We start from the raw sequence: 14,842 nt of genomic DNA, 5'->3' as shown, positions 1-14,842 counted from the left end.
GGTTCAACTAAAACTAGACAAGACATATAGCCCTAGGGTTCAACTAAAACTAGACGAGACATATAGCACTAGGGTTCAACTAAAACTAGACAAGACATATAGCACTAGGGTTCAACTAAAACTAGACAAGACATATAGCACTAGGGTTCAACTAAAACTAGACAAGACATATAGCCCTAGGGTTCAACTAAAACTAGACAAGACATATAGCCCTAGGGTTCAACTAAAACTAAACAAGACATATAGCACTAGGGTTCAACTAAAACTAGACAAGACATATAGCACTAGGGTTCAACTAAAACTAGACAAGACATATAGCACTAGGGTTCAACTAAAACTAGACAAGACATATAGCACTAGGGTTCAACTAAAACTAGACAAGACATATAGCACTAGGGTTCAACTAAAACTAGACAAGACATATAGCACTAGGGTTCAACTAAAACTAGACAAGACATATAGCACTAGGGTTCAACTAAAACTAGACAAGACATATAGCACTAGGGTTCAACTAAAACTAGACAAGACATATAGCACTAGGGTTCAACTAAAACTAGACAAGACATATAGCACTAGGGTTCAACTAAAACTAGACAAGACATATAGCCCTAGGGTTCAACTAAAACTAGACGAGACATATAGCACTAGGGTTCAACTAAAACTAGACAAGACATATAGCACTAGGGTTCAACTAAAACTAGACAAGACATATAGCACTAGGGTTCAACTAAAACTAGACAAGACATATAGCACTAGGGTTCAACTAAAACTAGACAAGACATATAGCACTAGGGTTCAACTAAAACTAGACAAGACATATAGCACTAGGGTTCAACTAAAACTAGACAAGACATATAGCACTAGGGTTCAACTAAAACTAGACAAGACATATAGCACTAGGGTTCAACTAAAACTAGACAAGACATATAGCACTAGGGTTTCAAACTTTGGTTGATTTCAAATGGAATCTTCAAGTTAATCATCAACATGTTAGAGTCAAGTCTCCATCTCAACCAAAAATCTAAGTTAAAGAACATGACTAAATCAAATCAGACTTTATTTAAAGTACATTTAAACTTCGATAAGATTAGATTTAGTCCGATTCTTGAACTTAGATGTTTGGTTGAGTTGGAGATGTTAATCCAACATATCAATGATTAATTCATAGGCAAACCGGGTATTGAATTGTGTTTGTTGTCAATGCAACCAAATATGAACATTTAAAGGAGATTTATCTTCTGCTTGGATAGGTCCATCTGTGCCACTGATTTAGTCTGGCTTTAATTACAGTTTGACTACAAATTAGTAATTGATATGTTCGATTCACATCTCCATCTCAACCAAAAATCTAAGATAAGGAATAGGACTGAATCAAATAAAACTTGAAATGCAAATTGACATTTTTGCTTTTAAATGGTTGAAAGCACAGTGATAACACATTTAGATTAACCAAAACCCTGACATTGTTTTACCATTGGAAATTGGTTCTGCTTTTAGATGGTTGAAAGCATAATGATAACACATTGGTAATTCTACAAACTTCTGGCTGACTTTTTGAGTTGGTAACTAAAGATTGACATCTCATTTATCAATGTCTACCAAATATTACCCAAATTTCCACGTTGAAATGACGTTGTGTGTTCAGTGGGTTAGCCTCAAAAGGGCTCCCATTAATAAAGGCTATGAACCTGTATCTATCTATGAAATTCTACTCTGTACCTGTGTTTGAGAGGCAGTGAGAGGAACAACCACAGTGGAGGGCAGAGCAGCTGGCCAAAAAACAGCAGCAGGATCCTCCAGGAGTCCCACTGCAGACTGCCATACCACACCTCCGTCATGTACTTCTGGACAGCCGGGTGGGCCACCACTCCCTTCTGCCTCCCCTCGATCAGGCAGTCCAGCACGCTGGCCCCTCTATGGTCCACCGCCCTGAGGACGGCGCCGGCCCCTCTCCCCCCGGTCGAGGCCATGCTGAGCAGGTCGGAGGCCAGGCTTTCACAGTGGTGGGCTGCGGCCTGGAGGTCCACGTAGCGCTCCTTCTCCCTGAGGGCGGCCAGGCCCAGGGCTCGGGACAGACGCACAGCCGTGTCCAGGGGAGCAGCGGAGTGAAGAACTAGCTCCTCCAGAGTAGTGTTGGAGTTCAGCTTCCCACACACCATCAGGTCAAACACAAACTACACACAACATCACACCATCAGGTCAAACACAAACTACAGACAACACACACCATCATGTCAAACACAAACAACACACACCATCAGGTCAAACACAAACTACACACAACACACAACATCACACCATCAGGTCAAACACAAACACCACACCACATCACACCATCAGGTCAAACACAAACTACAGACAACACACCACATCACACCATCAGGTCAAACACAAACTACAGACAACACACACCATCAGGTCAAACACAAACTACAGACAACACACCACATCACACCATCGGGTCAAACACAAACTACAGACAACACACACCATCAGGTCAAACACAAACTACAGACAACACACCACATCACACCATCAGGTCAAACACAAACTACAGACAACACACACCATCAGGTCAAACACAAACTATAGACAACACACCACATCACACCATCAGGTCAAACACAAACTACAGACAACACACACCATCAGGTCAAACACAAACAACACACACCATCAGGTCAAACACAAACTACAGACAACACACCACATCACACCATCAGGTCAAACACAAACTACAGACAACACACACCATCAGGCCAAACACAAACTACAGACAACACACACCATCATGTCAAACACAAACAACACACACCATCAGGTCAAACACAAACTACAGACAACACACCACATCACACCATCAGGTCAAACACAAACTACAGACAACACACACCATCAGGCCAAACACAAACTACAGACAACACACACCATCAGGTCAAACACAAACTACAGACAACACACCACATCACACCATCAGGTCAAACACAAACTACAGACAACACACACCATCAGGTCAAACACAAACAACACACACCATCAGGTCAAACACAAACTACAGACAACACACCACATCACACCATCAGGTCAAACACAAACTACAGACAACACACACCATCAGGCCAAACACAAACTACAGACAACACACACCATCATGTCAAACACAAACAACACACACCATCAGGTCAAACACAAACTACAGACAACACACCACATCACACCATCAGGTCAAACACAAACTACAGACAACACACACCATCAGGCCAAACACAAACTACAGACAACACACACCATCATGTCAAACACAAACAACACACACCATCAGGTCAAACACAAACTACAGACAACACACCACATCACACCATCAGGTCAAACACAAACTACAGACAACACACACCATCAGGTCAAACACAAACTACAGACACCACACACCATCAGGTCAAACACAAACTACAGACAACACACACCATTAGGTCAAACACAAACTACAGACAACACATACCATCAGGTCAAACACAGACAACACACACCAACACACCATCAGGTCAAACACAAACTACAGACAACACACACCATCAGGTCAAACACAAACTACAGACAACACACACCATCAGGTCAAACACAAACTACAGACAACACACACCATCAGGTCAAACACAAACTATAGACAACACACACCATCAGGTCAAACACAGACAACACACACCATCAGGTCAAACACAAACTACAGACAACACACACGATCAGGTCAAACGCAAACTACAGACAACACACACCATCAGGTCAAACACAAACTACAGACAACACACACCATCAGGTCAAACACAAACTACAGAAAACACACAACATAAGGTCAAACACAGACTACAGACAACACACACCATAAGGTCAAACACAAACAACACACACCATCAGGTCAAACACAAACTACAGACAACACACCACATCACACCATCAGGTCAAACACAAACTACAGACAACACACACCATCAGGCCAAACACAAACTACAGACAACACACACCATCATGTCAAACACAAACAACACACACCATCAGGTCAAACACAAACTACAGACAACACACCACATCACACCATCAGGTCAAACACAAACTACAGACAACACACACCATCAGGCCAAACACAAACTACAGACAACACACACCATCAGGTCAAACACAAACTACAGACAACACACCACATCACACCATCAGGTCAAACACAAACTACAGACAACACACACCATCAGGTCAAACACAAACAACACACACCATCAGGTCAAACACAAACTACAGACAACACACCACATCACACCATCAGGTCAAACACAAACTACAGACAACACACACCATCAGGTCAAACACAAACTACAGACACCACACACCATCAGGTCAAACACAAACTACAGACAACACACACCATTAGGTCAAACACAAACTACAGACAACACATACCATCAGGTCAAACACAGACAACACACACCAACACACCATCAGGTCAAACACAAACTACAGACAACACACACCATCAGGTCAAACACAAACTACAGACAACACACACCATCAGGTCAAACACAAACTACAGACAACACACACCATCAGGTCAAACACAAACTATAGACAACACACACCATCAGGTCAAACACAGACAACACACACCATCAGGTCAAACACAAACTACAGACAACACACACGATCAGGTCAAACGCAAACTACAGACAACACACACCATCAGGTCAAACACAAACTACAGACAACACACACCATCAGGTCAAACACAAACTACAGAAAACACACAACATAAGGTCAAACACAGACTACAGACAACACACACCATAAGGTCAAACACAGACTACAGACAACACACACGATCAGGTAAAAACGCAAACTACAGACAACACACACCATCAGGTCAAACACAAACTACAGACAACACATACCATCAGGTCAAACACAGACTACAGACAACACACACCATCAGGTCAAACACAGACTACAGACAACACACACCATCATGTCAAACACAAACAACACACACCATCAGGTCAAACACAAACTACAGACAACACACCACATCACACCATCAGGTCAAACACAAACTACAGACAACACACACCATCAGGTCAAACACAAACTACAGACACCACACACCATCAGGTCAAACACAAACTACAGACAACACACACCATTAGGTCAAACACAAACTACAGACAACACACACCATCAGGTCAAACACAAACTACAGACAACACACACCATCAGGTCAAACACAAACTACAGACAACACACACCATCAGGTCAAACACAAACTACAGACAACACACACCATCAGGTCAAACACAAACTACAGAAAACACACACCATAAGGTCAAACACAGACTACAGACAACACACACCATCAGGTCAAACACAAACTACAGAAAACACACACCATAAGGTCAAACACAGACTACAGACAACACACACCATAAGGTCAAACACAGACTACAGACAACACACACGATCAGGTCAAACGCAAACTACAGACAACACACACCATCAGGTCAAACACAAACTACAGACAACACATACCATCAGGTCAAACACAGACTACAGACAACACACACCATCAGGTCAAACACAGACTACAGACAACACACACCATCAGGTCAAACACGAACTACAGACAACACACACCATCAGGTCAAACACAAACTACAGACAACACACACCATCAGGTCAAACACAGACTACAGACAACACACACCATCAGGTCAAACACAAACTACAGACAACACACACTTTTAGGTCAAACACAATCTACAGACAACACACACCATCAGGTCAAACACAAACTACAGACAACACACACCATCAGGTCAAACACAAACTACAGACAACACACACCATCAGGTCAAACACAAACTACAGACAACACACATCATCAGGTCAAACACAAACTACAGACAACACACACCATCAGGTCAAACACAAACTACAGACAACACACACCATCAGGTCAACACACAGACTACAGACAACACACACCATCAGGTCAAACACAAACTACAGACAACACACACCATCAGGTCAACCACAAACTACAGACAACACACACCATCAGGTCAAACACAGGCTACAGACAACACACACCATCAGGTCAAACACAGACTACAGACAACACATACCCTCAGGTCAAACACAGACTACAGACAACACACACCATCAGGTCAAACACAAACTACAGACAACACACACCATCAGGTCAAACACAAACTACAGACAACACACACCATCAGGTCAAACACAGACTACAGACAACACACACCAACACACCATCAGGTCAAACACAAACTAGGTACTCATCAGCAACATTGATTAAAAAATATATGTTTTGGCAGTGCCTGTTCTATTAAAATTGTGGTTTGCTGACATCTTGTGGTTAGACTAGAAAGAAAGTAGAAAGTATAGGGAGAATATTGAAAGGGAAAGGGGGATACCTAGTCAGTTGTACAACTGAATGCCTCCAACTGAAATGAGTCTCCGCATTTAACCCAATCCCTCTGAATCAGAGGGGGGCTGCCATATTCGACATCCACGTCTTCGGCACCCAGCGAACAGGGGGTTAACTGCCTTGCTCAAGGGCAGAACGACAGCCAGAAAGAGAGAAGGAACACCAACCTTCCTGTCCTCCAGGAGTCTCAGTATGTTGTTCTCTTTTCGTCGTAGCAGGAAGCTAACCGTCCCCTGGTGGTTATCCCCGGCAGCGTACTGCAGTGGTGTTCGTCCCCCCTGGCACTCTACACTGGCCGACGCCCCACTCTCCACCAGGAACCGCACCATGTCCAGACAGCCTGCTTTGGCTGCGTAGTGGAGTGGGGTCCAGCCACTCTAGAATTGGGGGGTCAGGTGTGAATGGAATTAGTGTGTGATCTGGCATAGTTTTTTATTATTGTCACCATAACATCCCCATATCATCCTCATAACATTGTCACACTCTCCCCATAATGTTTCCATGACATCCTCATTCTCTCCCCATAATGTTTCTATGACATCCTCATACTCTCCCCATAATGTTCCATGACATCCTCATTCTCTCCCCATAATGTTTCTATGACATCCTCATACTCTCCCCATAATGTTTCCATGACATCCTCATTCTCTCCCCATAATGTTTCTATGACATCCTCATACTCTCCCCATAATGTTTCTATGACATCCTCATACTCTCCCCATAATGTTCCATGACATCCTCATTCTCTCCCCATAATGTTTCTATGACATCCTTATACTCTCCCCATAATGTTTCCATGACATCCTCATTCTCTCCCCACAATGTTTCTATAACATCCCCATTCTCTCCCCATGATGTTTCTATAACATCCTCATACTCTCCCCATTATGTTTCTATAACATCATTTACATTACATTTAAGTCATTTAGCAGACGCTCTTATCCAGAGCGACTTACAAATTGGTGCATTCACCTTATGACATCCAGTGGGACAGTCACTTAACAATAGTGCATCTAAAACTTAGGGGGGGTGGGGTGAGAGGGATTACTTAACCTATCCTAGGTATTCCTTAAAGAGGTGGGGTTTCAGGTGTCTCCGGAAGGTGGTGATTGACATCCTCATTCTCTCCCCATAATGTTTCCAAAACATCCTCATACTCTCCCCATAATGTTTCTATAACATCCTCATTCTCTCCCCATAATGTTTCCATAATATCCTCTACTCTCCCCATAACATTTCCATAACATTCCCCTACATCCTCAATAGATCCTCAAACTCTCTCCATAATTTTTCCATAATAACCTCATACTCTCCCCATAATGTTTCCATAACATCCCTTACATCCTCATACTCTCCCCATAATGTTTCCATAACATCCTCATACTCTCCCCATGGCGTGTCTATAACATCCCCTTAACATCCTCATACTCTCCCCATAATGTTTCCATAACATCCTCATACTCTCCCCATGGCGTGTCTATAACATCCCCTTAACATCCTCATACTCTCCCCATAATGTTTCCATAACATCATCATACTCTCCCCATAATGTTTCTATAACATCATCATACTCTCCCCATAATGTTTCCATAACATCCTCATACTCTCCTCATGGCGTTTCTATAACATCCCCTTAACATCCTCATACTCTCCCCATGTTTCCATAACATCCTCATACTGTCCCCATAATGTTTCCATAATATCATCTACTCTCCCCATAATGTTTCCATAATATCCTCTACTCTCTCCACAATGTTTCCATAATATCCTCTACTCTCCCCATAACGTTTCCATAACATTCCCCTACATCCTCAATAGATCCTCAAACTCTCCCCATAATGTTTCCATAACATCCCTTACATCCTCATACTCTCCCCATATTGTTTCCATAACATCCTCATACTCTCCCCATAATGTTTCCATAATATCCTCTACTCTCCTCATAATGTTTCCATAATATCCCTTACATCCTCATACTCTCCCCATAATGTTTCCATAACATCCTCATACTCTCCCCATAATGTTTCCATAACATCCTCATACTCTCCCCATAATGTTTCCATAATATCCTCTACTCTCCCCATAATGTTTCCATAATATCCTCTACTCTCCCCATAATGTTTCCATAATATCCCTTACATCCTCATACTCTCCCCATAATGTGTCCATAATATCCTCTACTCTCCCCATAATGTTTCCATAATATCCTCTACTCTCCCCATAATGTTTCCATAATATCCCTTACATCCTCATACTCTCCCCATAATCTTTCCATAACATCCTCATACTCTCCCCATAATGTTTCCATAACATCCTCATACTCTCCCCATAATGTTTCCATAATATCCTCTACTCTCTCCACAATGTTTCCATAATATCCTCTACTCTCCCCATAACGTTTCCATAACATTCCCCTACATCCTCAATAGATCCTCAAACTCTCCCCATAATGTTTCCATAACATCCCTTACATCCTCATACTCTCCGCATATTGTTTCCATAACATCCTAATACTCTCCCCATAATGTTTCCATAACATCCTCATACTCTCCCCATAATGTTTCCATAATATCCTCTACTCTCCTCATAATGTTTCCATAATATCCCTTACATCCTCATACTCTCCCCATAATGTTTCCATAACATCCTCATACTCTCCCCATAATGTTTCCATAACATCCTCATACTCTCCCCATAATGTTTCCATAATATCCTCTACTCTCCCCATAATGTTTCCATAATATCCTCTACTCTCCCCATAATGTTTCCATAATATCCCTTACATCCTCATACTCTCCCCATAATGTGTCCATAATATCCTCTACTCTCCCCATAATGTTTCCATAATATCCTCTACTCTCCCCATAATGTTTCCATAATATCCCTTACATCCTTATACTCTCCCCATAATCTTTCCATAACATCCTCATACTCTCCCCATAATGTTTCCATAACATCCTCATACTCTCCCCATAATGTTTCCATAATATCCTCTACTCTCCCCATAATGTTTCCATAATATCCTCTACTCTCCACATAATGTTTCCATAATATCCTCTACTATCCCCATAACATTTCCATAACATTCCCCTACATCCTCAAACTCTCCCCATAATGTTTCCATAACATCCCTTACATCCCCGTACTCTCCCCATAATGTTTCCATAACATCCTCATACTCTCCCCATAATGTTTCCATAACATCCTCATACTCTCCCCATAATGTTTCCATAATATCCTCTACTCTCCCCATAATGTTTCCATAATATCCCTTACATCCTCATACTCTCCCCATAATGTTTCCATAACATCCTCCTACTCTCCCCATAATGTTTCCATAATATCCTCTACTCTCCCCATAATGTTTCCATAATATCCTCTACTCTCCCCATAACGTTTCCATAACATTCCCCTACATCCTCAATAGATCCTCAAACTCTCCCCACAATGTTTCCATAATCTCCTCACACTCTCCCCATAATGTTTCTATAACATCCTCATACTCTCCCCACAATGTTTCCATAACATCCTCATACTCTCCCCACAATGTTTCCATAATCTCCTCACACTCTCCCCATAATGTTTCCATAACATCCTCATACTCTCCCCACAATGTTTCCATAATCTCCTCACACTCTCCGCATAATGTTTCCATAACATCCTCATACTCTCCCCATAATGTTTCCATAACATGTCATTACATCCTCATGACATCCTCATACTCTCCCCATAATGTTTCCATAACATCCTCATACTCTCCCCATAACATCCCCTTACATCCTCATGACATCCTCATACTCTCCCCATAATGTTTCCATAACATTCTCATACTCTTCCCACAATGTTTCCATAATCTCCTCACACTCTCCCCATAATGTTTCCATAACATCCTCATACTCTCCCCACAATGTTTCCATAATCTCCTCACACTCTCCCCATAATGTTTCCATAACATCCTCATACTCCCCTCACAATGTTTCCATAATCTCCTCATCCTCTCCCCATAATGTTTCCATAACATCCTCATACTCTCCCCATAATGTTTCCATAACATCCTCATACTCTCCCCACAATGTTTCCATAATATCCTCTACTCTCCCCATAATGTTTCCATAATATCCTCTACTCTCCCCATAATGTTTCCATAATATCCCTTACATCCTCATACTCTCCCCATAATGTGTCCATAATATCCTCTACTCTGCCCATAATGTTTCCATAATATACTCTACTCTCCCCATAATGTTTCCATAATATCCCTTACATCCTCATACTCTCCCCATAATCTTTCCATAACATCCTCATACTCTCCCCATAATGTTTCCATAACATCCTCATACTCTCCCCATAATGTTTCCATAATATCCTCTACTCTCCCCATAATGTTTCCATAATATCCTCTACTCTCCACATAATGTTTCCATAATATCCTCTACTCTCCCCATAACGTTTCCATAACATTCCCCTACATCCTCAATAGATCCTCAAACTCTCCTCATAATGTTTCCATAACATCCCTTACATCCTCATACTCTCCCCATAATGTTTCCATAACATCCTCATACTCTCCCCATAATGTTTCCATAACATCCTCATACTCTCCCCATAATGTTTCCATAATATCCTCTAATCTCCCCATAATGTTTCCATAACATCCCTTACATCCTCATACTCTCCCCATAATCTTTCCATAACATCCTCATACTCTCCCCATAATGTTTCCATAACATCCTCATACTCTCCCCATAATGTTTCCATAATATCCTCTACTCTCCCCATAATGTTTCCATAATATCCTCTACTCTCCACATAATGTTTCCATAATATCCTCTACTCTCCCCATAACGTTTCCATAACATTCCCCTACATCCTCAATAGATCCTCAAACTCTCCCCATAATGTTTCCATAACATCCCTTACATCCTCATACTCTCCCCATAATGTTTCCATAACATCCTCATACTCTCCCCATAATGTTTCCATAACATCCTCATACTCTCCCCATAATGTTTCCATAATATCCTCTAATCTCCCCATAATGTTTCCATAATATCCCTTACATCCTCATACTCTCCCCATAATGTTTCCATAACATCGTCATACTCTCCCCATAATGTTTCCATAATATCCTCTACTCTCCCCATAATGTTTCCATAATATCCTCTACTCTCCCCATAATGTTTCCATAATATCCCTTACATCCTCATACTCTCCCCATAATGTTTCCATAACATCCTCATACTCTCCCCATAATGTTTCCATAACATCCTCATACTCTTCCCATCATGTTTCCATAACATCCTCATACTCTCCCCACAATGTTTCCATAATCTCCTCACACTCTCCGCATAATGTTTCCATAACATCCTCATACTCTCCCCATAATGTTTCCATAACATGTCATTACATCCTCATGACATCCTCATACTCTCCCCATAATGTTTCCATAACATCCTCATACTCTTCCCACAATGTTTCCATAATCTCCTCACACTCTCCCCATAATGTTTCCATAACATCCGCATACTCTCCCCACAATGTTTCCATAATCACCTCACACTCTCCCCATAATGTTTCCATAACATCCTCATACCCCCCCACAATGTTTCCATAATCTCCTCATACTCTCCCCATAATGTTTCCATAACATCCCCTTACATCCTCATAACATCCTCATACTCTCCCCATAACATCCCCTTACATCCTCATGACATCCTCTTACTCTCCCCATAATGTTTCCATAACATCCTCATACTCTCCCCATAATGTTTCCATAACATACTCATACTCTCCCCATAATGTTTCCATTACCTCCTCATACTCTCCCCATAATGTTTCCATAACATCCCCTTACATCCTCATAACATCCTCATACTCTCCCCATAATGTTTCCATAACATCCTCATACTCTCCCCATAATGTTTCCATAATATCCTCTACTCTCCCCATAATGTTTCCATAATATCCTCTACTCTCCCCATAATGTTTCCATAATATCCCTTACATCCTCATACTCTCCCCATAATGTTTCCATAACATCCTCATACTCTCCCCATAATCTTTCCATAACATCCTCATACTCTCCCCATCATGTTTCCATAATCTCCTCACACTCTCCCCATAATGTTTCCATAACATCCTCATACTCTCCCCACAATGTTTCCATAATCTCCTCACACTCTCCGCATAATGTTTCCATAACATCCTCATACTCTCCCCATAATGTTTCCATAACATGTCATTACATCCTCATGACATCCTCATACTCTCCCCATAATGTTTCCATAACATCCTCATACTCTTCCCACAATGTTTCCATAATCTCCTCACACTCTCCCCATAATGTTTCCATAACATCCGCATACTCTCCCCACAATGTTTCCATAATCACCTCACACTCTCCCCATAATGTTTCCATAACATCCTCATACCCCCCCACAATGTTTCCATAATCTCCTCATACTCTCCCCATAATGTTTCCATAACATCCCCTTACATCCTCATAACATCCTCATACTCTCCCCATAACATCCCCTTACATCCTCATGACATCCTCTTACTCTCCCCATAATGTTTCCATAACATCCTCATACTCTCCCCATAATGTTTCCATAACATACTCATACTCTCCCCATAATGTTTCCATTACCTCCTCATACTCTCCCCATAATGTTTCCATAACATCCCCTTACATCCTCATAACATCCTCATACTCTCTCCATAATGTTTCCATAACATCATCATATTCTCCCCATAACATGTCCTTACATCCTCATAACACCCCCATACCTTCCCCATAATGTTTCCATAACATCATCATATTCTCCCCATAACATCTCCTTACATCCTCATACTCTCTCCATAATGTTTCCATAACATCCACAAATTCTCCACATAACATCTCCATCTCCAGGCCAGTCTCACCTCTTCGGTGTGGTTGATCTCGGCCCCCTGGCCCAGCAGCACTCTGACCATGGCCACGTGGCCGCTGGCGGAGGCCAGGTGCAGACAGGTGCGGCCCTGCTTGTCCCTCAGGTGCAGCAGAGAGCTGGAGCGGCTCAGCAGCAGCCCCACCACAGACATGTGACCACTCTGGGCCGCCAGGTGAAGGGGGGTGGAGCCCTGAGGAGAAGGGGGAGGGACAGGAGGACGGTCAGTCTGACAGATCCCCACAAATATATACCGTACACATATGCTCACACACAAGCTTGCAAAACGTGCACATGAACACAAACATTTACACATAAACACTTGCACAAATGCATACACTCATGTAAAATGCATTCAGAAAGTATTCAGACCACTTGATTTTTTCCACATTTTGTTACGTTACAGCCTTATTCTAAATTGGATTACATTGTTTTTATTCCTCATCAATCTACACACAATACCCCATAATGACAAAACAACATTTTTATTTTTTTGCTAATTTATTAAACATAAAACACTGAAATATCACATTTACATAAGTATTCAGACCGACACCTTTGGCAGCGATTACAGCCTCAAGTATTCTTGGGTATGACGCTACAAGCTTGGCACACCTGTATTTGGGGAGTTTCTTTCATTCTTCTTTGCAGATCTTCTCAAGCTCTATGAGGTTGGATGGGGAGCGTCACTGCACAGCTATTTTCAGGTCTCTCCAGAGATGTTCAATCGAGTTCAAGTCCAGGCTCTGGCTGGACACTCAAGGACATTCAGAGACTTGTTCTGAAGCCGCTCCTGCGTTGGCTTGGCTGTGTGCTTAGAGTCGTTGGCCTGTTGGAAGGTGAACCTTAGCCCCAGGCTGACGTCCTGAGTGCCCGGGAGCAGGTTTTCATCAAGGTTCTCTCTGTACTTTGCTCCATTAATTTTTCCCCCGATCCTGACTAGTCTCCCAGTCCCTGTCGCTGAAAAACATCCCCACAGCATGATGCTGCCATGCTTATGCTTCACCGTAGGGATGGTGCCAGGTTTCCTCCAGACATGACACTTGGCATTAAGGCCAAATAATTCAATCTCGGTTTCATCAGACCAGATAATCTGGTTTGTTATGGTCTAAGAGTCCTTTAGGCACCTTTTGGCAAAGCGGGCTGTAATGTGCCTCTTACTGAGGAGTGGCTTCCGTCTGGCCACTCTACCATAAAGGCCTGATTGGTGGAGTGCTGCAGAGACGGTTGTCCTTCTGGGAGGTTCTCCCATCTCCACAGAGGAACTCTGGAGCTTTGTCAGAGTGGCCATCGGGTTTAAAAAATATATTTTTTCTCTTTTATTTTTTATTTGTTACATAAAACATAAGGAAGGGGTAACATTAAAGTATTAGAACATGATGGACAAACAATACAGCATCAAGACACTATCAAACATGTATCAGTC

The 14,842-nt window shown here is 42.0% G+C and overlaps 1 protein-coding gene across 1 annotated transcript in view; it reads right to left on the bottom strand.

Moving 5' to 3' along the window:
• trpn1 (transient receptor potential cation channel, subfamily N, member 1) overlaps positions 1–14,842 on the bottom strand; it is a 54,696-nt gene that overhangs the window by 6,876 nt on the left and 32,978 nt on the right. The window contains exons 24-26 of the mRNA XM_046360834.1: positions 13,412–13,609; positions 6,655–6,864; positions 1,720–2,174 (exon numbers count right to left, since the gene is read on the bottom strand). Of these exons, the coding sequence (XP_046216790.1) occupies positions 1,720–2,174; positions 6,655–6,864; positions 13,412–13,609 (863 nt within the window). The remainder of the gene's footprint in view (positions 1–1,719; positions 2,175–6,654; positions 6,865–13,411; positions 13,610–14,842) is intronic.

This window comes from Oncorhynchus gorbuscha, linkage group LG09 (assembly GCF_021184085.1).
Source record: "Oncorhynchus gorbuscha isolate QuinsamMale2020 ecotype Even-year linkage group LG09, OgorEven_v1.0, whole genome shotgun sequence".
Classification (NCBI taxonomy): Eukaryota; Metazoa; Chordata; class Actinopteri; order Salmoniformes; family Salmonidae; genus Oncorhynchus; species Oncorhynchus gorbuscha.
This window is presented reverse-complemented; position numbering and strand designations above follow the sequence as displayed.